Source organism: Ochotona princeps, chromosome 2 (genome assembly GCF_030435755.1).
Source record: "Ochotona princeps isolate mOchPri1 chromosome 2, mOchPri1.hap1, whole genome shotgun sequence".
Taxonomy (NCBI): Eukaryota; Metazoa; Chordata; class Mammalia; order Lagomorpha; family Ochotonidae; genus Ochotona; species Ochotona princeps.
Window position 1 is genome coordinate 107,932,941 of NC_080833.1, and position 27,708 is coordinate 107,960,648.

At 46.1% G+C, this 27,708-nt stretch overlaps 1 protein-coding gene across 3 annotated transcripts in view; it reads right to left on the bottom strand.

Moving 5' to 3' along the window:
• Nucleotides 1-3,289: 3,289 nt before the first annotated feature.
• Nucleotides 3,290-27,708, bottom strand: part of GATAD2B (GATA zinc finger domain containing 2B) — an 81,586-nt gene continuing 57,167 nt past the window's right edge. For 2 of the 3 annotated variants that reach the window (XM_058660294.1, XM_058660296.1), the window contains exons 2-11: nt 24,237-24,572; nt 13,812-13,941; nt 12,394-12,525; nt 11,985-12,116; nt 11,353-11,523; nt 10,590-10,905; nt 8,835-9,037; nt 7,902-8,012; nt 7,620-7,737; nt 3,290-6,995 (exon numbers count right to left, since the gene is read on the bottom strand). In XM_058660294.1, coding sequence (XP_058516277.1) covers nt 6,862-6,995; nt 7,620-7,737; nt 7,902-8,012; nt 8,835-9,037; nt 10,590-10,905; nt 11,353-11,523; nt 11,985-12,116; nt 12,394-12,525; nt 13,812-13,941; nt 24,237-24,571 — 1,782 coding nt within the window. In that variant the 5' untranslated portion in view covers nt 24,572 and the 3' untranslated portion in view covers nt 3,290-6,861. The remainder of the gene's footprint in view (nt 6,996-7,619; nt 7,738-7,901; nt 8,013-8,834; nt 9,038-10,589; nt 10,906-11,352; nt 11,524-11,984; nt 12,117-12,393; nt 12,526-13,811; nt 13,942-24,236; nt 24,573-27,708) is intronic. The other variant, XM_058660295.1, reaches the window with a different exon arrangement.

Consider the following 27,708-nt stretch of genomic DNA (forward strand, 5'->3'; position numbering starts at 1 on the left):
GCCCAGTGGGACCTCAATCTGGGCAGAACTGGCTGAAATTGATAGGCCAGTTTCCATCCCCACAGAGCCGTGGCCTTGAGATGGAGCTCAGGGACAAGAAAAACAGTGCCTCATTTTGTCTCAGTGTGAGCAGGGTCCAGTAGGTAGCAGTGCTGGAGGCAGGTAGGCCCCTCCAACAAGACCCAGGGCTGCCAGACTTGAGGGACAAAGAGGGGCTAGGTTTGGCCCTCACGCCTGCTCCTCCGACAGATGGTACCCTGTTCAGGTCTACGGTGGGCTGCCTGGTCTTGTGGTAGGTATCCATGTAAGCCTGGGTGACCTCCTCATTTGCATCCTCTGTCTTTCCCTGAGCAGGTAAGAGCCATGTACGTGCTACTGTCAACTGTTAGGGAGCATAGGATCTGTGACATGGGACCAGAGAGCAGCAAGCAGCCTTCTGCATCTGTTACACAGCAATTTCATCAACCAGGATACAGAGGGCAAGCAGGCTTTCAGGGCTACCTGGTACCTTCAGAGGAAGGTGTCTGCCCTCTAAGCTGGGTTGGATACTGGGGCAGAGGAGGCCCCAGTTTGTGGTGCTGGGCCCACCTATCCTGGCAGTCTTCTCTGCAGGCCAGCTGGGGGTCCCCGTGGAAGGCTGGTGTGCTACAAGCCCCGGGACAGGGCTCTAACCACCTCCTTCACTCTTAGGCGACTGGCACGAAGCCCAAAGCCTGGCACCCTCTGGGTCAATTCCCTCCCAGCTCACCAATCTAGAATTACCAAAGAAATCTGTCTCACTTCCCTTCACCTTGGGGTTGGGGAGAAACCAGCGGTTCTTCAGCTCCTTTTCAGGGGCAGGCAGGTACTGGGGGGGCGGGTGAGGCTGTGGTTTCTCTGTTCCTTGCCCCATTTCAAGAAATGGAAAAAAATTCTGCACCCTTCCCCAATACCAAATAACCTCAAACTAAACCAGTCAGCTGGGAGTTGCGCCCGGCCTAGCTGCTCCTTCCTGAGATCCCCATTATTTCTGCCTCTTGATGTAAATATGAACATACCCAGAGACACAACTTAAAAAGGTCCCCTGGGAGTTGGGGAAGCAGGAGGGTAGAGCAAGAGGCTCTGTTCTTACTTTCATCTTGCAGCTGCCAGCATGCCTCCATTCTGAAACCCAAGTACATCTCCACACGCCCAAGCTGAGATGCCCGCCTGGGGCTGAGTCCTCTGACCTCCTTCTCCCCAGCGCATCAGTCATGACAGCTCTGAACAACCAGCAGCCAGCTGCCCCTCCCCACACTCCATGCACCTGTCTCTCTTTTGAGTGTGTCATTTCCCATTCAATTTCTGTTAGCAGAAGAGTTCCGAGTTGGGTTTTGGTGGCAGAGGACCCTGCCATGGACCCCCGTCAATTTCCCACTCCTCCCCATTTGGCCAGCGTTGCCCAGGACCCCCACCATGACTAAAACACAAGGCTCAGCAAAGGTTAGAAACCATTCCTTTCTTTATTAAACATAGCTTGCAAGTGATAAATATTACAAAGTTTTTTTCTTTTAATCCTTTCTCCAAAAATTAGCTTATTATTTGAATCTGTCACTGCTAATGTGCTCAGCAGCATCTGAAACAGATGGGAGTGTATTTGCCTTTTTGAAAACCAGTTTCTATTGGTCTTAGTTTTTTCATTTTATTTCCCAAACACAATGCAGAAAATTAGAATGAGTTTCAAAAAAAAAAAAAAATAAAGGAAACTTAAAAAAGAGTTGTGCAAAAGGGTCTTGTTCCCCTCCCACCCACCCTATACGGGGAAGGCCAGTCCCACCCCACCCCCTGCTCCCCCGCTCCCCAACCCCAATCTCTCCTTCCACCTTGGCCAAGGCTCCACCCAGAGGCCTGTCTCCTCCCCGGGCTCTGCAGAGTGGGTGCACAGCACTGGGCTCCCGAGGGAGACACGCAGTGATCTGGCTGTGGGCACACTGGGCTCCCGAGGGAGACACACAGTGATCTGGCTGCTGGCAGGAGTTCAACTGAGCTCTAAGGTGAGAGGGTAAGATGTGGGCTCTAGCAGCAGCTCTTCCTTTTCGTCACAAGATGACAGGAAAGTCCCACTTGGTAACAGCTCACAAGGCGAGCATCTAACTAGATCACCACTGGGACACTGAGTGGCCAGCTACCCGCAGGGCTCTGTGGTTGGCTGTGAAGTGGGACTAGGGATCTAGTCTGTTTTCAGATGACTAGAAACTTAAGGTGAACATGAATACATCATGAGTCTGATGTCTCAGTGGCCACTCTGCTGCTCCTCCCAAAGCAGAAAGGGACAGCCAGCTCTCCAAGGGCCTCACCACACAGAGTGCTACCACGCCTGCCACTTCAGCGTCCTACTTGGTTTTTTAGTGCAACACTTTCTTCACCTCAAGTTTTTTTCTGTTTTGGTGAGTAGAAAGGAAGCCTAGAATTTAAAATCTATGGTTGGATGATTTAACTCTCACTTCTAAGATATTGAGGCCCAGAAAATTAACTACTAAAAAGACCACACGGCAGATCAGCAGGAAAGCCCAGATCTCCACTGTGCCCCGCGCTACCCTCTGCATGAGCAAAGGGTACTCTCCACTGGCAAGCACAGGAACCCGGCCTCACCTCAGATACCGGGCCTAGAACTGCAGGTACACAGGGCTGTCACCTGGTGAGACCCTGAGGATGTCTTGTTAAGATTCTCTCGACTGTCCCCTGACATGCCACCCTCCACAGGCCCAGGAGACCAGGCTCTTTCTCCTCAGGGTGGGGAGGGTTGGGGTGGGGTGGATCCCTTGCATAAGAAAGCTTGACACTGGATTTTGTTATATAGGTATATTGTATATATGCTGATGCAATCAGAGGGAAAAAAACAGTGCAAATACAATTACAATTCATAATACTTGGTTTCGATGCCCCCGGGAACTGCCCCATTCCTCGGCTACCTCCCAACCCCCAGCCTTCCCCACAGTATCAACCTAATGCTGGGGAGGTAGGGAGGGTGGGCAGGTTGGGATAGGGAGTGGGCTCTGCCAAGGCAGTGCTGGTGACCCGGAGGGACTACTCCAGGGTGGGGAGGCAAGGCACAAATTAGGGGTGGTGGTGGGGGAGGTGGCATCTCTAAGGAGGGATGGGGTTGGAGCAGCTGCCAGTCTCAGCGTGCTGGGCCCGGCCCACTCCCCTACCCACCCTCCACAGCCGTGCCTCCCTACCCCCTCCCCTTCCCCAGAAACCCTTTTGCACGGATCATACACAAACGGGCACATTACAAAATGACATAACACAGCTTCACAATATCCATGGCTAGGGCTTTTTTTTCTCTTTTTCAGGTTTTTTTTTTTTTTCTACACAATGTACAATTCCTTTTAAATGGATCAAGAAATAGCTTATATACACGAATGAGTCCTTGTTATAACATCTCGGCAGCAAATATCATAAGCTAATGAAGGTCTTGATGGAAGGGAATGGAGCCTAGGACTGGGGTGGGGGTGGGGTGTATGGAGAGAAGGGTTATGCCTTCTGGAGGATCGGGGAGAAAAGGGAATGGTTAGGGAAAAGGAACAAAAGTAAAATATCAAGAAGCATCTTTACAAAGCAGTTCTATAGCTAATTCCTTTTAAAGGGGAAAGGAAAGGTAACCAAAGCAGGAAAACATTTATCTCTGTGTCTTAAAAAAAAATTGTCTACCATACATATATCCAAAAATGTAGGAAAATACTTATTCCAGGGATGAAGGGAATCCAGATGCTGTGGTCAAATGACAAAATAAAAATGACAAATATGGACCTCTGCCTCCCAGCCTTACCCAAGCCACATAGCAATCTGCTCTGTACCAGGTTTCTAGGGAGCAAGACACCGTTAGTGCCTGGAGCTGGAGGGAGCCAGGCCGAGTCCCTGGGATCCGCACTCTGCCAATACTCTGAGCTTCATGTGGAGCTCAAGGTAAGGAATGACTCTGACCAGAGGATCTGTTCTTCTGTCCTAAGGGCATGAGGCTTACTGTCCACAGGGCCCAAGGCCCAGGGACGGATACCAATGAGACTTGGAGGGAGACAGGGTAATCAGTGATGAAGTAGAGAATTGAGGAAGACGGACGGACAAGGACATGGAGGGAGGAGAGGAGGTGGAAGGCTAATACTTGACCATGATTAAGACCTCACCCCCATCACTATCCCCGGGAAGGGCATGAAAACTGGGAGAAGAAAGGAGAAGAAATCAAACCTCAGCAACTGAGTAAAGGGTCACAGAGCTATACTATTCAACAAGCAGCTTTTGTGTAACTGACCCTGAGGGGATTCAAACCAGGGAAGGGTCCACCCTCTGCCCTATTATGGCCTCAGCACCCAAGCAGGTGCTCGACATCGGGCTTTCCTTCCCCTCTCTCCCCATCTCCACACACCGTTCTTCCAAACCCCATTCCAAAGTGGCCTGGCTCCCAGGGCGGGGACTCAGCTCAGGGCAGGGACAGCCCCAGCCAGACGGTATTGCACATTCTCTGTTCCTTACTTTTAATCTCAACTGACAAACTTGGGTACCTTGTACCGCTGAGCACCTCTGAGCTGGGGAGAGGGAGATGTAACAGAAATGGCACTTCATCATGGGGGAGAGGCTAGACAGACATGCCCAAAGGCAAGATGACATAAGAAAACATAAAAAAAAAAAAAAAAAAAAAACCCACATACACACGCACACAAAAACCCCACACGCTTCCAATTTTGTGGAAGAGAGAAAAGCAAAACCAAATGCTTTTATCCAGTGCTTTCAAAGCACAGAGGGCAAAGAAAAGATGTAAGAATATATCTTTATATATATATATATAATTTTAAAATAACCCCAGACCCAGTTCCATTAACCCCCCTCCCTCTCCCATCACGTACAGTCAGGGGTACCACATTCCCCAGAAAAATACTTGAAAACGACCCGATCACTACCTGTTCCTAGTGTCTCGCGTCCAGATCGTTTCACTCGTGGGGAGCACAGACACTAGCTGCATCTCTGCTCCTTAATTAAGTGCTCCATGAATTTGGGGGAAAGGAAGAAAGAAAAAAAGCCAGGAAGGCCCGTAGGGCCAGTATAATCACCCACAGTGGCACTGGGGTGCAGAGAGCAGAGGCCAAAGTGGGAAACTGAACCCGATTTCAGCTCCTTCTCCCACCCCACCCCAAATTTTATGGGGAAGATGTGCAGTTTGGGTGTGTGTTAATTTTAAAAGTGCCTTCTTACTTTAAAAAAATTATTTAATTTTTAAAAATAAAAATGAGGGAACTTTCTCAGGTGGCTTTAAAGGGCAAAACATTAAAATTCTCCACAGCCCTCTCTGCTAAGAGTATCCCCCAGCAGCCTCTGGCAGCTCTGGAGCGGGAGGGTCTGGTGGGGTACACCCTGAGGAGAGCAGACGCCCATCCTCTGAGGGCTTTCCCTCACCTCAGACACCGCCCCATCCCCACCAACCTCTCCCACAGCGTGGGCAAATGGGATGTTAATCTCCCCAATCACCAGAATAGCAACATTGCACAATTCAATTCATTCTCTAAATTAGTAGCGCTTAAGAAAAAAATTAATATAAAATGAAGCAAAATCAACAGAATCCTGGGGGGGGGGGGGGACACACGACCACTATAGCAAAGATCCAGAGTTGGTTTGGACACGAGCAGCGGGCTCTGCAGGCAGGGCAGTTCTCTCACCTCCTCAGGTGCCCTCATCCTCACCTCCTGGCACTTGGAAAGTGAAGGGAGAGGCAAATCTAGGACTCAGAACTGCTGAGAAAAATCTCTTTTTCATCTATGTTCTCCCTCCGTCACCTGACTCATACCCATTCCAACTTCTAGGACACCCAGCAAAATCAACCCAGGAACAGCCATTCCTCTATATTATAGATAGAACTGTGGTCATAGGGGAAGATCAGGATTTTTAAAAAGCGGGTGGGGTGGGAAAGAATTTTACAAAGAAAATAAGATGCAATCATTTTGGGCTAGTTGGCCTGGAATAACTTCTGTGTCCCAGTGGAGTCAAGGAGACCACCCTTATCAGACCCCTGGGGTCCAGAAGGCAAGGACAAGGTCTCGCTTCTCCTTGGCTCATCACTACGCTTATCGTTATACCTCCTTCTCCCCATCCTCCATGGGTAAATTCCAAGGTGGTGGAGTTTTAAAGCTTCTCCTTCCAGGCTCTTGCCCCTCATTCCTAGAGCCCAACTTCAGTAATAAACACTGCCTCCCAAACAGTCCAGCCCCAAGAAACCCACAGCTGGGCCTTCTTGTTTGATGCCACCTCTGCCCCAACTCCAGTTAAGTGCATTCAAAACTTCTGCTTCTACCACTCCCACTAATAATCTGCTTGGCAGCTGGGGACCTCGCTGCACTTCGCAATGTTCCTATCATTCTCACTGAATGTTATCTGTGTTCACCAAAAGATAAAAAGATTGAAAACAAAACAAAAAACCAAAGACAGGCATGCAGAAAGAAAAGAAAAAGATTGAGGGAAGAGGGTTTAACCGTTCACTGAACAAAGGGAAGACACACAACATCATTAAAAAATGATAATAATTATAGCATAAAATAAACTTCAGAACCACATGTCAGAGGGCTTGGATTCTCCCCAGGACCTCATTCTGACCTCTAGTAGAGGCAAAGATCCATCTCACTGTTAAAGAAAACCAGAGCGAGAAGACAGAGTGGCAGAACAGATCGCAGCAGTGTGAAGTGCAGGGGAGTTGGCGGGCAGGGCGTGTGTTGCTGATTTCTATTTTTTGCCTTCTGTTCTGCTTTCCGTGTATGGTAGGCACCAGTACAGGCACTGCATGCGACGGAAGTTGGGGGCATGGGGGAGGAAAGGGGCAAAGGATTCAAGGTTGGGGCAGGGCAAATGGAACAGGCGTTATTTCTGTCCACTGATGGACTGCGATATAGACCGGGGAGGGATCATGTCTAAAAGGTATTCACGCTGCCGGTCTGCCAAACTGGGGGCTTTATGTCCTCCGATGCCAGTGTTCAAATATGCTATGTTGACACCTAGATCCAGGAGACAAAAGTGGAAGGGCACGTGTTAAAAGAGGAGATGACATTCCTTTCTGCACTGCCCTGAGACTACAGAATTGGAGATGGAGGAAACACTGGAAGTTGCTTGCACCTGTCCAGATTCAATATGCTTGATTTTGGCAACTATTTCTTCCTACTCCCAAGTTTTAGGTAAAAATCTCCCTGAAAATTTAATCCTATCAGAAATTATGCACGTAATTCTGGTGGCACATGACATGGTGGTGAGAGGAAGATCATTAACACAAGGAGACAGGACTGCTGAAGCCGCTTTCACTTTGGGCAGGGATTGTGAAGCACTGCTAGATTTTTACCAAACAGGACACCTGACCCTGCAGGCCTCGCCAAAAGAAACTAACAGCCACATGTCCATTAGATGTTCCATTTCAGGAGACCTGCGTTGTTTTCACCACCAAAATCCTACCGCACTACAGCTGGCATGTAGTGGAAATTTAGCAAACATGCTAACACGAGTGAGGAGTTCACCCTAAAGAAAAAACAGGAAGCAAAGGATGGAACAATTTACCTAAAGGGGGTGCTAAAGAACTGTGTATTAACCAGCTAATCCCCCAACAAAGTTCTCAGATCAATTTTGCTTACCTGGCATACCAAGGAGGCCACCTGGCACAGACAATTGGGGTGCCTGTGCAAAATTTGAAAGCATGGAGCGAGCAGATGTGGGAATACCACGCTGGAGGCTGCTCTGGGGCTGTGGAGCCTGCAATAATGAGGAGACGAATGATATCACTTTGCCAAGATGGAATGTTAAATAGGAGGATAGATGGACCATAGAGTGCTTTCCACAGAAGACAGGCTGAACTGGGATAAATGGGGGACAAATAATTGACAGAAACCAGGATTAGGCAAAAAAAAGTCCCTCACCTGTCGAAGTGTATGATGTCTCATGATAGTCTCTTGTTTACTGACGCTGGACACAGCTGGAGCCGTAGTGGGGGAGAGGGCTGCCTGCTGCTGTAATCGCTGTTCAATTTCCTGTTGGGAGTCATCTCATCAGCTCGGAAGGATAGTACCCAATTTTTCTAATCAGAAACCTCAGAGGTTTTCTTATCTCTGATGTTGCCAGGTAGCCTGAGCGATATCCAAAAGTCTAAAGAGTCTGGTGGGGGTGGTTATCCTGAGATTGCAATCTAAGTGGCCACTAGGATTCCATTTTCTCCTGAGGAAAGCTGGCTCTCCTAACTTGGCTGGAAGGAACTGTGTGGGGACTACAATCTCACTGATACATTGTTGGGGTTTCACTTTGGACTTTTCCTACCCATTTTCTAGAAGATCAACGATGCCATTCAACAAAAGTCTAATGGGTGACAGAGCGGAAATGTCAATATCCTAACAGGCAACACATTTTCCACTCTTTAAGATATTCTGTAACTACCACAGATGTTTGAGATATACCCTTCAACAGGCAACTTTATAACAATCCTCTTTTCCTTTGTCAGATACGGACTATAAAGAATTACTTCCCTCAGATTTCTAGTACAAATATATGTTCCTTCCACCAAAATAAATTGGTCTGAGGAAAACATGAGGCTTAGAATAGATGGATTTCTTTAGTGCAATGGAAAAGTTAGCAGTCTTACGACTTCTGTTCTTTTTCCTAAACCTCAGTCATATGTTACTATGTTCCTACTAATCAAAAACAAGTGGAAGGCAGAAGTAGGAAACATAGAATAATAAGAAAAGGGATAAGGCTGCCAGGTCCCAAAGCCTATGTGGATAATATGGAAAACTCTCCCAAACTATAAGAAACAGCCAAACCCACACAACTGAGTGCTGAGGAGAAGTCGGCATTCTTACCTGTTCCTGCTGGAGGGCTTTCACGAAAGCATTTTTCAGTCGGTTGGTGTGTTCAGCTTTTAGGGCCTTCTTCTGGTTTGAGGTCATACACTGCTCACATAGAATCTTACCATTCTTTTCTTGCTTCCAGTGAGGGGTGAAATCTGTGCGGCACTGGGCACACACAAAAGGTTCAACCCGCAGAAGTGAGGCACAACTCTTGCCTAAATGCAACAAAAAAGAACACAGTGAATTCACACATCCTATATTTCTTTTGTTTCCCTGCACCGCCCATCAAATATTACTTTTCTAGGAGGTTGCTCTGCTGATTTTAAGGAGTTCAGACAATAGCATACTCCTTTACAACTGAGAAAATTTAGCCTAAGAAACAAAACAGCTATTAAATGACAAGAGCTGGGAGAAGAAAACACTGTGCCAATTCAGTCATGAAACTCAAGCAATTGTTTCACTTAACATCTTACTTCAGACTATCCTTACCTCTGATTTATACATTTACAATTTCACGATCAGTCTCAGTCACTTTGTGACCTATTTACAGCTAATACAGAGTCTTCTAGGGACTCTCCTTGCCTGTAAGAAGTTCTCCGTCAGTGCATATATTTGAAAACTTAGTAACTTCTTTAAGTTTAGAGTGTATGATGTTAACACTCTGTAGTGTGGCTCAGTGATGTTTAGTGCCTTTTTTTTTTTTTTTTAAGATTTATTTTATTGGAAAGGCAGATCAGATTTTTACAGAGAGAAGGGGAGAAACAAGAAAGATTCTCCATCAATGGTTCACTCTTCAAATGGCTGCAATGGCCAGAGCTGAACCGATCCAAAGCCAGGCACTTCTTCTGGGTATCCCACATGGATGCAAGGCCCCATGGCTTTAGGCCATACTGCTTTCCCAGGCCACACACAGGCAGCTGGTGAGAAGTGGAACAGCAACCTGTATACATATGGGATCTTAGCGCTTGTAAGACGAGGATATAGTGATTGAGCCACTGCGCTGGGCTCTATTTAATGGCTTTTTTGTTTCTATACTTAGCTATCAATGTTAGTATTTGTATTTTCTTGACTGTCAATGTTCAAAGCACAGGGGCTAAATACAATAATTTAACATAATTCCAAAAGCTGGTATCAAAAGTTCTAATCATCAAATTATTCATGCATTACATTAGGCACCATTTAAAAGAACTACATTATATGCTGCTAGAAATATGAAAGGTATACAAAATAATAAAACTTAACACACATTCACACACAGTTTACTTATTTTGGTAGACAGAATGACACACAGAGAATCTTCCATCTGCTAGTTCATTTCCTAAATGGCTGCAATGACTGGGGATAGGCCACCTTGCATAGCTTGGGCCCCAGAATTTTCCTGAGATCTCCTTTATCAGCAGCAAGGGCCCAAGCACTTGGGCCATCCTCCATTATTTTCTCAGTGAATTAGCAGGTACCTGGATTAGAACAGAGCAGTTACTGCTCTGAGGGGTGATGCCAGCAACATAAGTGGTGACTTAATCCACTGCACCTTAATAAACATTGGCCGCCACATCAAAACATACTTAGCCCAAGATACACACATATATGTGCACAAAAAATTGTTCTGATATGTTGCTCCCCAAATCTATACAGAAAGAGATGGGCGGTAGTTTGGCAATAGTAATGAGAAATTATTTAATACTTCACAGTATTCTGTGATAATCCACCTAAGTCAAGCAGCCTTGGCAACCTTCTACTTAAATGAGATGAGAAGAAATATCTTACCTTGGCTATCAATGACACTCTGTACGACTTCTTCCAAGCCTACCATGTAGATGAACTCACTATTGGCTGCGCTAGGCAGGAAGTGAAGCAGGGGAGCAGGAGGTTTTGGGGGTGGGATCTCCAGGAGGGTCTTTTCCAGCTGTTTGCGAAGAGCCAGTTTGGCTGCAGCCTGTGAGTTGGCAGCATCAGTCATGGCGCTGGGGCTAGGAAGTGGTGAGGACACTCTGTTCACAGTCCCTGGCTGAATATGGGAAGCAAGGTTCATGTAGATGGCAGAGGATGTTGTGCGCTGACAGGGAACAGAAGAACTTGACTGCTAAAATAGATTGAGGAGAGTTATCAGTGAGGGCTGATACATGGGAGACAGAATCAGGCACACATGCATTCTTGGTAGAGGACTATTTGATGCTAACGTGAACGACTTAGCTTCCTGAGGATAGGAGGTGACCAACTTATTCACTGCTAAAGAACTCTAGCAAACAGTAAGATAATAATGGTGGCTATGAGCTAAAACTGTTAAACAAACATTAGTGATGTTTTCTCTCACGTATTCTTATGATACTTTTCTAGGTCCTTCCCTTTGTTCCCAAATATCTCATCTATCTGCTACCCTGCTGTCTGTCTTCTCTCTTTACTAATCTTCACAAATCCCTCAAAGCTTTCACTTTTGGGAATGTTCTCCATTCACTTATCCTAGAATTTCTGTGCATACAAAATTTTTAAAAATTAGGGGCATTTCAACAAGAAAAGAGTTCTCTCTTACTGGTTGGTAATTGATGGCAGGATTCATGTTGGGTGTGGTGGTGCGTACAAGGCCAGGCTTAGGTGGGCCCCGCTGACCCTGCAGCTGCGCTGGGTTTGGTGCAATAACACGCTGAGACATCAACATGTGTGGGAGAGTGGTATTGGTCGCTGAACGGATGACACTGTGACCCTAAGAGGAAGAAGAGAAAAAAGTAGTCACAGGTGATACTAAAGCCTCACAAAATGCAAATGGAGAAAAACACTGCCTCAAATACACAGCTGAGCAGAAACACAAGGACACAGCCAGGTCTGGCAAGTTTATCTCATGATCTCTGGGATAAACAGACCACTACTGTCTACCCTGATTTGCGAGTAGAAAATTACTGGCTTCCACCCACCCCTAAAAACTCATCCAATTCCTCTCAAGAGAAGCTAGAAACCTTTTCTACAGAAGAAACATGAGAATGGAAAAAAATGATCATCACCTTTCTACCACAGATTAGATCATACCTTACAGATTTAACAGAACAATGTGTGATAGGAACACCCTATCATGGCCAGACTGTTTTTATAATCACCACAAAAGCCTTAAGACAGAGAAAGAAAAGACAGGACCCTTCAATACTAGGTTCTCACTACGAGTCACATTACCTGTAATGTTCTCAAATTTTGAGGTTCAACCCCTTGGGCCCCGGGCCGGGAGGGAAGCTTGGATAAGCCCTGCTGTCCCACATGGGCAGGAGATGGCTGAACAATAGATGCTGCATTCTGTACAACTGGAGTCTGAGAGAAGGAAGACAAAATGAGACTGTGGAAAAGCCAATACAGGTGGTAGCCTGGTAGGTTTCTAGACTTTAAAATTCCTTGCCGATGTGAAGCTCTTATTCTTTTTGAAGAAAAACTGAGAAACAGGGAATTTAGGCTTTTCATGATTAAAGTACAAGAAAAGAAATCACTGCTCCTTGAGACTACCTCAGAAACAGGTAAGAGCAAGCCTCACTGGGCAGCCCTCTCTCAAACTAGTCTCCTCGCTCCAGTGTCTCATTCCAGGGCACATTACCTTTTGTACTACATTCTCCTTCTGCAGCTGACTCTGTCTCAGCTTCTTCAACAGCACGAGTCTGGCTTCCTCCAGTCGTAGCTCATCCCTCAGCTGCTTGATGAGCTGCTGCCGTTCCTCAATGCCTTTCCCCTAAGGACACATGACGAGTGTCAGTGATGGCCACAGGGCCCAGAGACCCGTCCAAATGGCTGATCTCTTTTTCTTAGGCTTGAACCCTTCATCTTCCATCAAAAGAAGGGATGACAGGATTATCTGTATTTCTGGGGGAGTTGACACAGAGTCTGAACATTCAGTGGGTGCTACATGACCAAAGAGACATTGTTTTCTTTTAAATTAACTCTCATAAAAATTCCAAATCCATTTTCCCCAAGCTAAACATACAAACTTTTCTAGCTTAAGATTCTGGATATAATGTAGAAGGTATCCTTCCAGCTAAGTTTATCTTATGTGACTTGAATTACGAACTTTTTATTTTCCACAGATAAATTATATTGTGACACTTGCTTTTATGTGCTTTTTAACAATCTTCTCTCTCCCTCTCTTTTTTTTTTAAAGATTTATTCATTTTTATTACAAAGTCAGATATACAGAGAGAGGAGGAGAGACAGAGAGGAAGACCTTCCATCTGATGATTCACTCCGCAAGTGAGCAGCAACGGCCGGCGCTGCGCCGATCCGAAGCCGGGAACCAGGAACCTCCTCCGGGTCTCCCACGCAGGTGCAGGGTCCCAAAGCCTTGGGCCGTCCTGGACTGCTCTCCCAGGCCACAAGCAGGGAGCTGGATGGGAAGTGGAGCTGCTGAGATTAGAACCGGCGCCCATATGGGATCCTGGTGCGTTGAAGGCGAGGACTTTAGCCACTAGGCCACACCGCCGGGCCATCTCTCTCTCTCTCTCTTTTTTTTTTTTTAAAGATTTATTTGTTTGATTGGAAAGGAAGATATACAGAGAGGAGGAGAGACAGAGAGGAAGATCTTCCATCCGATGATTCACTCCCCAAGTGTCCTCAACGGCTGGTGCTGCGCCAATCCGAAGCCAGGAGCCAGGAGCTTCTTTCAGGTCTCCCACATGGGTTCAGGGTCCCATGGCTTTGGGCCGTCCTCAACTGCCCTCCCAGGCCACAAGCAGGGAGCTGGATGGGAAGTGGGGCTGCCGGGATTAGAACCAGCACCCATATGGGATCCCAGCGCGTGCAAGGTGAGGACCTTAACCACTATGCTATCATGCCAGGCCTTCTTCTCTCGTTTTATATGCTCTAAGAGTTCCTTCTAAAACAGTATGCCTTTGAAATTGAAAGTCACTAGACCTTATTAAATTACTCGGATCCAAAGAATAAAGTAAAAAACCAGAATGAGAATTCTTACGGTATTAAAATAGATGTAGTATAAAATGAAGAAAAAACTTTCATTCTTTTTACCTTAAACATCTCCAGGTTGGCTGCTTTAAGTCTTTCTTCCATTCGAGAGCTAGAACGAGGACTGGAAGCCTCATTGTCAGACAAAACAATGATATCTGGAGAGGGAGTTAGCCTTCCTCGATCAGGCTCACTAAAAGAAAAGAGGAAAAATCAAAGTATTTCCAACAGTGAGTAATCATAAAAATGTTAATATTTTAAGATTTATTTTTCACTTATTTGAAAAGCAAAATTATACACAGAAATAGAAAAAGGCTTTTTCATTTGCTGGTTCACTTCCCAAATGGCCACAATGGCAGGGGCTGGGCCAGGTTGAAGCCTGACGCCAGGAGCTTCACCTGGGTTTCCCACTTGGGTACAGGGCATCAAGTACCTGGGTCATCTTTTGCTGCTTCCCAAGGAGCATTAGCAGAGTTGGATCAGATGGAAGTGGAGCAGCCAGGACTCGAACCAGTATCCATACAGGATGCTGGCATTGCAGGTGGTAGCTTAACCTGTTGTACCACAATGCCAGCCCCAATTTTTTTTCTCTCTACATGGAACAAAAAATCCAAAGCAATTTAAGTCTGTTCTGATTCACCCAGGAAAAGACAGAAATTCAACTTCCAGGATAAAGAAGACACCAGGATGGAAGCAAATAGCAAAATCTTAGCAGAATGTTTTCTCCATTTAAATTCCTTAAAGGGCCCAGTGTGATGGCTCAGTGACTAAATTCTCGCCTTGCATGCACCGGGATCCCATACAGGCACCAGTTCATGTCCTAGCTACTCCACTTCTCAACCAGATCCCTGTTTGTGCCTTAGGAAAGCAGTTGAGGAAGGCCCAAAGCCTTGGGATCCTGCATCCAAATGGGAAACTGGGAAGAAATTCCTGGCTCCTGGCTTCAGACTGGCTCAGCTCTGGCTGCTGTGGCCACTTGTGGAGTAAACCAGCAGATGGAAGATCTTTCTCTCTGCTTCTGCTCTCTGTAAATCTTCCTTTCCAATAAAAACAAATTCCTTCAACATGTGGACACTGTGGTGCAGTGGGCTCTACTGCCTAGGGCATCTGCATTCTATACTGCAGTGCCTGGATTTAGTTCTGTCCACACCTTCTATTAACGTGCCAGAGAGGCAAAGATGATGGTTCAAGACTTGAGTCTTTGCCATATATGTAGGAGACCTAGATTGAGCTCCAGGTTACTGGCTCTGGCCTGGCCCAGTGGATAGCAGAAATCCATCTGTCTCTTTCTCTACCTTTCAAATAAGTGAATCACACTAATAATAATTACATTCATTATATTTATTAATATAAATTAAAAAAAATAAGAACATTTATCTCTTACTTCTATTTTAAAGCCAGTCATTGTCATTCCCCTTGTGTCTTTTTCCTTGCATTCTCTGCTAAGGAATTTATTATCTATCTGGAAATAAAGCAACAAAGATTTTCCATCCACTGGTTTTCTCCCCAAAGGCCTCCAAGAACTGGGGTTGGGCCAGACCAAAGCCAGGACCTAGGAACTCAATCTAGATCGCCCACATGGGTAGCAAGGAACCAAGTACTTGACCCATTCCCTGCTGCTTCCAGGGTGTGTATGAGCAGAACCTAGAAGTAGAGTAAGGACTCAAAGCAAGGCATTCCTGGTACAGATGCAGAGGCTCCACGAGGGATCTTAATTACTGTGCCAATCACCAATTTCGCCTCACACAGATTGACAGATTTTCCCTGCATCTTGTGCTCCCCTGAGCTGTCATTTATTACTTAGTAAGAAAGGCAAAGGCAGCAGACCCAGCCATCCTCTTGGGAACAGATCATACACTGGTCAATACAGTACTAACATTATCCTTGCTATGTGAAGATTTGCAAGAAAGGCCATGATGTGAATCTCACTGAAAGCCTTATCTGTCAAAGTGAAGAACAGGCAGAAGAAAGTCTTATGAGTGGCTTGAAAAAATAATAACTGCAAATACTCAGTCTACAGACAAAGGAGGACTGAACCAGGACAATGAAATACATGGAACTTGTACCTACTTGCCAGGGTACTCACATTAAGAAACTGTGTACAAATTGATTTATCTTTAAAGATTTATTTATTTTTATTGCAAAGTTAGATATATTAATAGAGAAGGAGAGACAGAAATATCTTCCGTCTGATGATTCACTCCCCAAGTGGCCGCAACGGCCGGAGCTGAGCCAATCCGAAGCCAGGAGCCAGGAGCTCTTCCAGGTCTCCCACGCAGGTGCAGGGTCCCAAGGCTTTGGGCCGTCCTCCATTGCTTTCCCAGGCCACAAGCAGAGAGTTGGAAGGGAAGTGGGGCTACCGGGATTAGAACTGGCACCCATATGGGATCCCGGCATGCTTAAGGCGAGGACTTTGCCAGGTCCCAATTTTTTTTTTAAGAGTTACAAAGAAGAAAGGAGAGATAGCATTCTATTAGATGGCTCTCTCTCCAGACGGCCACAAAGACGAGGGATGGGCAAGCCTGAAGCCAGGAGCTTCATTTCGTCTCCCACATGGGTGCAGGGACGCAAGCACTTAAGCCATCCCTTGTTGCTTTCTCAGGCACATTGGCAGAAAGTTGGAACAGAAATGGAACAGCTGGGATTTAAACTGGCACCCATATATGGGACAACCTGCTATGTCAGAAATACTGGCCCCTAGATATTATTTTGAAATCTAAGTCTACCACGTTCTTATCAACCCTATTTATTTTTAAAGATTTATTTATTTATTATTGGAAATATTTACAGAGAAGGAGAGACAGAAAAATATCTTCCGTCCACTGATTCACTTTCCAAATAGTTGTGATGGCCAGGGCTGAGCCGATCCAAAGCCAGGAGTTTCATTCAGGTCTCCCTCATTGGTGCAAGGTCCCAAGGCTTTGGGCTGTCCTTGACTGCTTTACCAGGCCACAGACAGGGAGCCAGATGGGAAGTGGAGCAGCCAGGATATGAACTGGCACCTATATGGGATTCCAGCACATACAAGCGAGGACCTCAGCCACTGGGCTACCATGCTATGCCCAATAACCCTATTTAGTAGACAAACTTTGTATTGGTCTTTCTTGGGCTGGGTGTTTTTCTGTAGATAATGAAAAGTGGCACTCAATGCTTAAGATGATGACAGTAAGAATATGAGGACTTCTAACTGCTTCAGATTCCCAAACCATGATTGGAGTTTGTATCTCTCTCCCGATTACAAAGATCACTTCCCAGTTCCCCTCTTCCTTGAGATCATCTCTGTTGTCAGGAGTGTATGGTTCTAGGGGAACGAGCTTACAAGGTCTCATTTAAATGTGTTACAGTCATAGTTCACCAGGCACAAGAGCTTCTCCATTATTTCTCAAGAGTGCAGTTGGACAAAGAGGTCTTTTTATCTATTTATTTAACATTTATTCTTTATTTGAAAGTCAGAGTGTTAATATCTTCTGTTTGCTGGTTCACTACCCAAATGGCCCAAATTATCAGGGATGGCCTAGATTAAAGCCAGGAACCAGAACTCTACCAATGTTTCCCACAGAGATAACAGTGACCCAAGTACCTGAGCCATTATACGCTGCCTTCAGGGAAAGGCCAACATGAGACGGAGCTCCCAAGTGGCTCCTTCACCTGCATGGGACATGGATATCTTCTGAACAAAGTTATCTCCTGATGGGACAGGCATTCAATACTTCACAGGTAAACTGGAATTACTAAAATAAATGAAATTTAACTGATATAACAGGGTAGGAAGAATGGCTTATGAGCTAATAAATTTGTGTGGACTGCTGTAGAACCTTGCTGCTTACAGACACAGCAACATGTAAACACACAGTTTATAGCAAAAGCCACTAGAGGGAGAAAGATTTTTTTATTCTTATATTCCAAGTTCCCAGACCCTTATTAAAGTCAGACCTGAATACAGTGTTTGAATTAATTTTCTGTAACTTACTTAAAATGTCTGCTTTTCATTGCCTTCATCCCTAATATCAACATGCAAGAATAATTTTGAGTGCTGGAAGATTTTTCATTCATTCTACTTCATTTCCCAAGGCACATCACCTATTCAGTCTTGGCTAGACACCTTTTACAGATTTTTCTGTATCTTTTACTTAAGGAAGAGAGAAAGTAAGAGAAAAAAAGGGGGGCATACTCCATGGGCACTCCTATCTACAAATGCAACAGCCAGGCCTGGTCAGACCAGCAGCTGCTGCCCCTCGAGTCTGCAGAAAGCTGGAGTCAGAAGGTGAAGCCAATACTAAACCGGGACACTTGGACAAGAGATACAGGAGTGTCGCCACTAGACCTGCCCCTCTCTTCGCTGTTGTTATTATTATTATTATTATTATTATTTTAAAGGCAGAGAAACAGAGGGAGGGCTTTGTGATTCAGAGGGTTACGCTGCTGACTGTGATGCATGCACCCCATGTTGGAGAGTAGCTTTTCTTTCTTAAATTTATCTTTATTGGAAAGGCAGAGAGGAGAGACAGAGAGGAAGACTTCCGTCCCATGATTCACTCCCATGATGGTGAGCGCAACAGCTGGAGCTGCACCGATCCAAACCAGGAGCCTGGAGCTCTTCTAGGTCTCCCATGCGGGATGCAGGGTCCTAAGGCTTTGGATCGTCCTCAGCTGCTTTCCCAGGCCACAAGCAGGGAGCTGGATGGGAAGTGGGGCTGCAGGGATTAGAACCGGCGCCCATATGGGATCCCAGCGTGTCCAAGGCAAGGACTTTAAGCACTGAGCTACTGCACTGGGACCTCTTTTCTTTTTTAAAAAAATTTCTTTTACTTTTACTGGAAAGTCCAATTTACAGAAAGGAGGAGAGACAAGAAAGATCCTCCACCCACTGAGTCACTCCCCAAGAGGCTGTAACCACCAGAGCTCAGCTCCGATCTGAAGCCACCAGCCAGGAGCTTCTTCCGGGTCTCCCACATGGGTGCAGGGTACCAAGGGTTTGAGCCATCCTCGACTGCTTTCCCAGGCCACAAGCAGGGAGATGGCAGGAAGTTAGAGCAGCTGGGATATGAACTGGCACCCATACGGGATCCTGGTTTGTGCAAGACAAGGGATTTAGCTACTAGGTTACTGCGCTGAGCCTGCCAACTTTTCTTTCCTCTTTTCTACTTTTTAAAAGATTTATTTTTATTTGAAAAACAGTTACAAAGAGAAAGATCTTCCATCTGCTGGTCTAATTCCAAAATATTTGCAATGGTCATTGCTGGCCAGATCCTAAGTTAGGAGCCAGGAGCTTCTTCTGGGTCTCTCACATGGTTGTATGGTTCCAACATCTTGGTTCATCCTCTACTCGTAGCTTCCCCAGGCTATGAGTAGGAAGCCGGATGGGAAGTGGAGCAGCTGGGATACGAACCAGCATCCATGAGATCCGGTGCACGCAAGGCAAGGACTTTAGCCACTAGGCTACTGTGCCAGTCCTCTCTTTTCCTTAAAAAAAAAAAAAAAAAAAGATTTAGGGCCCGGCGGCATGGCCTAGTGGCTAAAGTTCTCACCTTGAACGTGCCGGGATCCCATATGGGTGCAGGATCTAATCCCGGCAGCTCCACTTCCCATCCAGTTCCCTGCTTGTGGCCTGGGAAAGCAGTTGAGGACGGCCCAAGGCTTTGGGACACTGCACCCGTGTGGGAGACCCAGAAGAGGTTCCTGGTTCCCGGCTTTGGATCGGCATAGCACCGGCCATTGCAGTCACTTGTGGACTGAATCATCGGACGGAAGATCTTCCTCTCTGTATATCTGACTTTGTAATAAAATAAATAAATCTTTTAAAAAACAGGATGTAAAGGGCAGAGTAACAGAGAAAAGAATCTTCCATCTGTTAGTTTGCATTCCACATGCTCACAAGAACCAAGCCTGGGACAAGTCAAAGACTTAACTCCATATCTGGGTCTCCCATTGGGTGGCAGGGGCCCATGCACTTGGACTGTCTTCTGCTGTTTTCCCAGTCTTATCAGTGCAGAGTTATAGGAAGCAGAAGAGCTGGGAGGTGAACTGGCATCTCAATATGGAATGTCAGCATCGCAGGTGGTGATTACTGCTGCACTTCAATGCTCGTGCACGGTGTTAGCACAGCCCATACTCGGCTGCTGGGGAGCCTTAGGGAGTGTCTCTAACTCCCCATCCTCTGTCTTTAAAATAAGTCTTAAAAGCAAAAGATTATTTCTAAGGTAAGGAATCCTTCATGCTGAAGTTGATTGCTTAGGAATTTCTTTTTGTGTTTTTTGTTTTTGCTTAGGGGTTTCTACTTATCAATGGCAGAAACATTCCTGTTCAGATGTTCTGGAATTGTGTGATATGATCAGGAAATTTTATCTGAAAACACTAAATGATAATTCAAGATATATATTAAACAGTACAGATGGCTAACACAATGGCCCAACTGTCAGTTTGTGTTCCAGCTACTCCACTTCCCATCGAGCTTCCTGCTTGTGGCCTGGGAAATCAGCAGAGGACGGCCCAAAGCCTTGGGACTCTGCACCCGCGTGGGAGACCCGGAGGAGGCTCCTGGCTTCAGATTGGCTAGTTCTGGCTGTAGCAGCCTTTCCAATGAAAATAAGTAAATCAGATTTATAGAGCGGAGAGGCAGAAAGATCTTCCATGCGCTGTTTCACTCCAGAAATGCCAGCAGTGACTGGAGCTGAGATGATCTGAAGCCAGGAAGCCAGGGGCTTTCTCAGGGTCTCCCACATAGATGCTGAGATCCATGGCTTTGGGCCATCCCTCTGCTACCTTCCCAGGCCACAGGCAGGGAGCTGGATGGGTAGTGGAGCCACTGGGACATGAACTGGCACCCATACGGAATCCCAGCACTGGAAAGGCAAGGATTTAGCCATTGAGCCATCGCGCCAGGCTCAAAATAAATCTTAAAATAAATAGCACAGATATGGCAAAGTCTAAACAATATCCCTTTAAAACCAAAACAGAAGAGATCCTGCCCTCATTGGTTCAACATTCAGAAGCAGGAAAAGTCTCTTATTCATATCTTGGTAAAAGAATCACTGTGTGTTTTTAGTCTTCCAAAATATAAATACTGATTTCACACACCTTATTTTAAACATGTAATTTTCTTTTTTTTTTAAAAAACTTTTTTTAAAATTATTTTTTATTACAAAGTCAGATATACACAGAGGAGAAGAGACAGAGAGGAAGATCTTCTGTCCGATGATTCACTCCCCAAGTGAGCACAACAGCCGGTTCTGCGCCAATCCGAAGCCGGGAACCAGGAACCTCTTCTGGGTCTCCCACACAGGTGCAGGGTCCCAAGGCTTTGGGCCGTCCTGGACTGCTTTCCCAGACCACAAGCAGGGAGCTGGATGGGAAGTGGAGCTGCTGGGATTAGAACCAGCGTCCACATGGGATTCAAGCGCGTTCAAGGTGAGGACTTTAGCCGCTAGGCCATGCCGCCAGACCCAAAGATGTAATTTTCTTAACCAAGAGTAAAGTAAGACCTTTAGGCAAAATGGCTATGTCAAGATATTGCCTTCCTCCTGCTTTCACTTACTCATCTTGTAATCCCTATTAAAGAAACCATGATTATCTTTCTTGGAAATCTGTATTAATTTTACTTGTTTCTTTTAGAAAGTTTTTTTTTTTGTAAAAGATTTAGTTATTTTTATTACAAAGGCAGAGCTACAAAAGAAGGAGACAGAAAGAACCTCCATCCACTGGTTCACTCCCCAAGTGGCCACAACAGCCAGAGCTGAGCTGATTCAAAGCCAGGAGTCAGGAGTTCTTCCCGTCTCCCACGCGGGTGCAGGGTCCCAAGGCTTTGGGCCATCCTCGACTGTTTCCCAGGCCACAAGCAGGGAGCTGGATGGGAATTGGAGCAGCTGGGATATGAACCAGAACCCATATGGGAATCACAGTGGATGCAAGGCAAGGACTTCAGCCATTAGGCTACTGCACTGGGCCCTAAAAAGTATTTTTATCACACTGTAATTTTTCCTTTATTTGAATGGCAGAGTAACAGAAAAAGAGATTGGGAGATTCAGGGATAGTAGGGAAAGAGAAATGAGAAGAGACATCTTTTATCTGCAGGTCACTGCTAAATGCCTGCAATAGCCAGAGCTGGTCCAGGATAAATCCAGGAGCCTGAAACTCATCCAGGTCTCCCATGTGGGTGGCAAATATCCAAGTACTTAGTGACCCTCCTCTGTATTCCCAGGAGCATTAGCTGGGCAGAAGTGAAGCAGCTGGGTGGGACTTGAACCAGTGTTCATATGGGATTCTGGCATCAGAGGCAGTGGCTTAACCCACTACGCCAAATTCCAGTCCAAATCAGAATTTTTTTTTAAAGATTTATTTATTTTTCATTACAAAGTCACATATACAGAGAGGAGGAGAGACAGAGAGAAAGATCCTCCGTCCAATGATTCACTCCCCAAGCGACTGCAACGGCTGGTGATGTGCCGATCCGGAGCCAGGAGCCAGGAACTTCCTCCAGGTCTCCCACGCGGGTGCAGGATCCCAAAGCATTGGGCCATCCTCCACTGCCTCCCCAGGCCACAAGCAGGGAGCTGGATGGTAAGTGGAGCCACCGGGTTTAGAAACGGTGCCCATATGGGATCCCGGCGCGCTCAAGGTGAGGACTTCAGCCGCTAGGCCACGCCGCCAGCCCCAGAATGTTCTTTTTAAAGATTTATTTTACTTATCTGAAAGGCAGAGTAGGGTCTTGCATCTGCTGTTTTACTTCGGGACAGGATGAGGCCAAAGACAGAGCCAGGAGCTTCTTCCAGGTCTCCTACGCGAGTGCAGGGGCCCCAAGCACGTAGGCCACCCTCTGCTGCTTTCCCAGGCATATCATCAGGGAACCAATCAAAAGTGGACTATTGAAGACTTGAACTGGCACCCATACTGGATGTCGGTGCTGCAGGCTACAGCTAAATGTGCTATACTACAAATGCTGGCCCTGAATGTTCTTAAAACTAATGTTAGTACAGGGGGAGGGACGGGGTGTGGGGTGGGAGTAGCTGCAGCTCCACATGGCCTGCGAAGGTTTAAACAACAACAACAAAAACTACAGTTAGTAGGGAGTGTTGTGGCACAGCAAGGAGATTAATCCACAGCCCATAATACTGAAATCACATACGAGTGCAGGTTCAAATCCTGGCTGCTCTGGTTTAGTTCCCTGCCAATTCATCTAGGAAGGCAGTAGAAAACAGCCCATGAGAAGGTGTGAGTCAGTGAACAGTAGATCTATTTACCTATCTTCCCTGTTTATTCATGCTTTTCAAAGAAATCTCCAAACAAAAACCCACAAGGGAGTACCAGGCTAAGCTTTTCCATGGTGCAGGCACTCTAGGCTGACGTCAGCAGCCTAGAGCTTCGCCCTGGTTCTCCCCTGTGAGTGGCAGACCCAAACATTTGGACCACCTGTTGCTGCTTTTCCTAGGCCATCAGCAGCAAACTGGATTGGAAGCTGAGAAGCAAGGACACAAACAGGAGACCATATTGGATGATGGCATTGCAGACAGTGGCTGTACCCATTATACCACAATGGAGGCCACACATATTAACTTAATTTTGTTTTTTAAGATTTATTTTTTACTGGAAAGGCAGATATATAGAGAGAAGAGACAGAGAGGAAGATCTTCCGTCCGATGGTTCACTCCCCAGGTGGCCGTAACGGCCAGAGCTGAACTGATCCAGAGCCAGGAGCTCTTCTGGGTCTCCCACGCGGGTGCAGGGTCCCAAGGCTTTGGGCCATCCTCGACTGCTTTCCCAGGCCACAAGCAGGGAGCTGGATGGGAAGTGGAGCTGCCAGGTTTAAAACTGGCATCCATATGAGATCCCAGAGCATGCATGGCGAAGATTTTAGCTGCTGGGCTACTGCGCCGGGCCCTATTAATTTACTTCTAATGATCATCCAGTAGATCATTTTACATTTCACACTTAAGGTTCTGAACCATGACTCTCAAGACAGGTGTCTAGTTCAGTTCATGCTTGGAACACAAGCATCAATCACACTAGAGTGTCTGGCTCAAGTCTAGACTCCTCAGTTTACAATCCAGCTTCCTGCTAATGGCCATCCTGGGAGGCAGCACATGTTAGCCTCCAAGAACTGGGTCCCTTCACCCACCTGAGTGTCAAGAATTGAGTTCCTGGCTCCTTGCTTTGGCCCAGTCCAGCTCTGAATGTTGTGGATGTTGTGGGAGTTTAGGGAGTAAATCAGTGGATGTAAGATCTCTTTCTCTGAGTATCTCTTCTCTTTCTCTGAATACTCTTTCAAGTAAAATGGAAGAAAAAAATCCTAAAACTTAACGTATGCTACGTATTTCTGAGGTACCACATTTGACAGAAATAAAAGAAATTCATGGTCCAGCCAGCCAGCCAACACAGAGAAATCTTCCAAGAAATTATAGAATGAAGAATGTTCTTCCTTCACTGGAATTCTATTTCTACAGGCTTAGTTTGTGAGAAGACCCTAACCGCCAAGGCAACTAAACTGAACCATACCTCCGTCTAGCACTCATGTCCACAGGCTCATCACTGATGTTTTCTTTCCCTGGCCTTCCAGCAGTCCTGCTGTCTCCATGAGGCCTGAGGTTACCATTGAGCTTCTCTTCATAGCCCTTGACACCGCTGCCGTCCTGCTTGGTGGGTAACTCATGTGGCACTTCAAGATTTGCCAAATCCTTCCTTTTGAGCAGTGCCAACATTTTCAGACGCTCCATGGCCTCATGCCCTTCCATCTTGAGTCTCTTTGCCAGGACATCATCGTGCTCATCTGCTGGGTCCAAGCTCCGTTTCAACAGATTTAGGCGAAGAGCATCTTCTGTCATTCTATCCATCCTACAGCAAAAACAAAACAAACACAAAAACCGTAAATGAAGTCAGAATGAAGTCTCTTAAATAAACTAGAAGAGGATGACGCGGGAAAGTTATTAAGACTCATATTACTTTTTTAAAAGATTTATTTATTTTAATTACAAAGTCAGATATACAGAGAGGAAGATCTTCTGTCCAATGATTCACTCCCCAAGTGACTGCAATGGCCGGTGCTATGCCGATCTGAAGCCGGGAACCAGGAACCTCCTCCGGGTCTCCCACACGGGTGCAGGGTCCCAAATCTTTGGGCCGTCCTCCACTGCTTTCCCAGGCCACAAGCAGGGAGTTGGATGGAAAGTGGAGCCGCCGGGATTAGAACTGACGCCCATATGGGATCCCGGAGCGTTCAAGGTGAGGACTTTAGCCACTAGGCCACGCCACCGGGCCCAAGACTCATATTATGCTAAAGTTAACCTACTACCCTATAATCATCTTAGAACACATATATTAAAGGGAAATTTCTCCATTCAACTCCCAACAGACAGAAAGTAAATTCCAAATACACTGCAGTCATTAAAGTCCTTAGAGGCTTAACCTAATTTACGGTAATGCTTGCCCAAAATTATTCTTATTTGTACCATGTGGAATTAAGAAAAATTATTTTGGAGGCCTGGTGTGATAGCTCAATGGCTAAATCTTCAGCTTACAAGTGCTGGGATCCCATCAGGCACCAGCTTGTGTCTCTGCTGCTCCACTTCCCATCCAGCTCCCTGCTTGTGGCCTGGGAAAGCAGCAGAGGACGGCCCAAACCTTTGGGACCCTGCACCCACGTGGGAGACCTGGCAGGGGCTCCTTGGCTTCGAATTGGCTCAGCTCTGTTGGGGAGTGAATCAACAAATGGAAGGATGGAAGATCTTTCTGTATCTGTAAAAATCTGATTTGCATTTCCAAAAAAAATCTTTTGAATTTATTTTATTAGAAAGACAGATTTAGCGCTTACTTCTACAGCACATATACTAAAACTGAGAGAGAGATTTACAGACAGAATAGGAGAAAGAAAAAGATCTTCCATTTGCTAAATCATTCTCCCAAATGCCTATATTGGCCAGAGCTGCGCAGATTAGAAGCCAGGAGCTTCCTCCAAATCTCTTACAAGGAAAAGACTTGGGCCATTCTCTGTTGCTTTCCCAGGCCACAAGCAGAGAGCAGAATGGAAAATGGAGCAGATGAACCTGGATTCTAAATGGATGCCAGCACCACAAGGCAGAGGATTAGCCTGATGTGCAACTCCACTGGTCCCTCCATGTCAATTTTTAATTGGTTATCTCACCAGTCTCAAAATCATTTGTAAAAATGGGATGCTTACGAATGTTCCATAAAATTTAGTTTCTATATCTGGATTATGAGTTCCATTCCTAAAGCATGAGATTGGGTCAAATGATCCACAGGGGAGTACTGTTGTGACGTAAGAGTTATAGATTGCAATGCTGGCATCCCATGTGGGTACAAATTCCTGTCCTGCTTGCATCACTTTTGATCTGGCACCCTGCTAACTAATGGTCTAGAAAGGCAACACAAGTTCTTAAACACCTGGGGCCAGGCCATTCATGAAGGAGACCTGATGAAGCTTCTGGTCCCTGCCTGGCCTACACGTGGCTGTTGAGGCCAGCTAGAGTACCTGTCTTTCCCTGTTCCTCTGTAATTGTTTTAAACTGATACACTAGTTTAAAAAATAAAGAAAACAGTGCTTGCTTCGGCAGCACATATACTAAAAAATACGGAAAACTAATCTGCATTCTTAAGAAACAGGGCATTAATTGTAGCTCCTAGAAAAGAACCCATGGGATCCAGTGTGGTAGCCTAGTGGCTAAAGTCCTCGCCTTGAACATGCTGGGATCCCATATGGGCACTGGTTCTAATCCCAGTGGCCCTGCTTCCCATCCAGCTCCAAGCTTGTAGCCTGGAAAGCAGTCAAGAATGGCCTAAAGTCTTGGGAACTCTGCACCCATGTGGGAGACCCGGAAGAGGCTTTGGGCTCCTGGCTTCGGAATGACTCAGCTCTGGCCATAACAGCCTCTTGGGGAGTGAATCAACAGACAGAACATCTTCCTCTCTATCTCTCCTCTCTCTGTAACTGCCTTTCCAATAAAAATAAGTAAATTAAAAAAAAAATATGTTCTTGAGGTATTTTTTCTCCCTATAGCAAAGAGTACAACTAGGATTATTTTACTCCTTTCCAGGTTTGTTTTTGTTTTTAAGATTCTTATTTTTACTTGAAAGACACATTTACAAAGAGGAGAGACAGGGGTTTTGGCCATTCACTCGCCAAATGGCCAAATGGCCACAGCTGAGCCAATATGAAGCTAGGAGTCAGGAGCCTCTTCCAAATCTCCCATGAGGGTGCACGGGCCCAAGGACCTGGCCTCATCCTCCACTCTCTTCCCAGACCATGGAAAGAGGACTAGACTGGAAGTGGAACAGCCAGGACTAGAACTAGCACCCATATGGAATGCTGCCATGGCAAGATGGAGGATCACACGCTGAGCCACAGCTCTGGTCCTTTAAGTTTTTAACTCAAAAGGCTGAGAGACAAAGGGATCAACCATCCGCTACTTCATTCCCCAAATGTCTCCAATAGCTGAGGCTGAAGCCAGGAGTCCAGAGCTCAATCGAGGTCTCCTAAATGGCACTATGACACCGGTGTTACCAGCCACCTTGGGCCCTTGCTGAAACACCTGCACTCTGGGTAATGCTTCCTAATTCATTTTTTAAAAAAGATTTATGTTTTCATTGGAAAGGACAGATAAACAGAGAGGAGAACAGACAGAGAGGAAGATCTTCTGTCTGTTGATTCACTGCTCAAGTGGCCACAACAACTGGAGCTGCGCTGATCCAAAGCCAGGAGCCAGGAACTTCTTCTGGGTCTTCCACGCGGGTGCAGGGTCCCAAGGCTTTGGGCCATCCTCGACTGCTTTCCCAGGCCCCACGCAGGGAGCTGGAAGGCAAGCAGAGTAACCAGAATGCCAACTGACACCTATATGGGATCCTGGTGTGTGCAAGGTGGGGATTTTAGGCATCTGCACAGGGACCCTCCTAATTCCTTCTGTCACAGATTTAAAAATAAACCCTTCTGTAATGACTGGCTGATTGACTGGAAAGG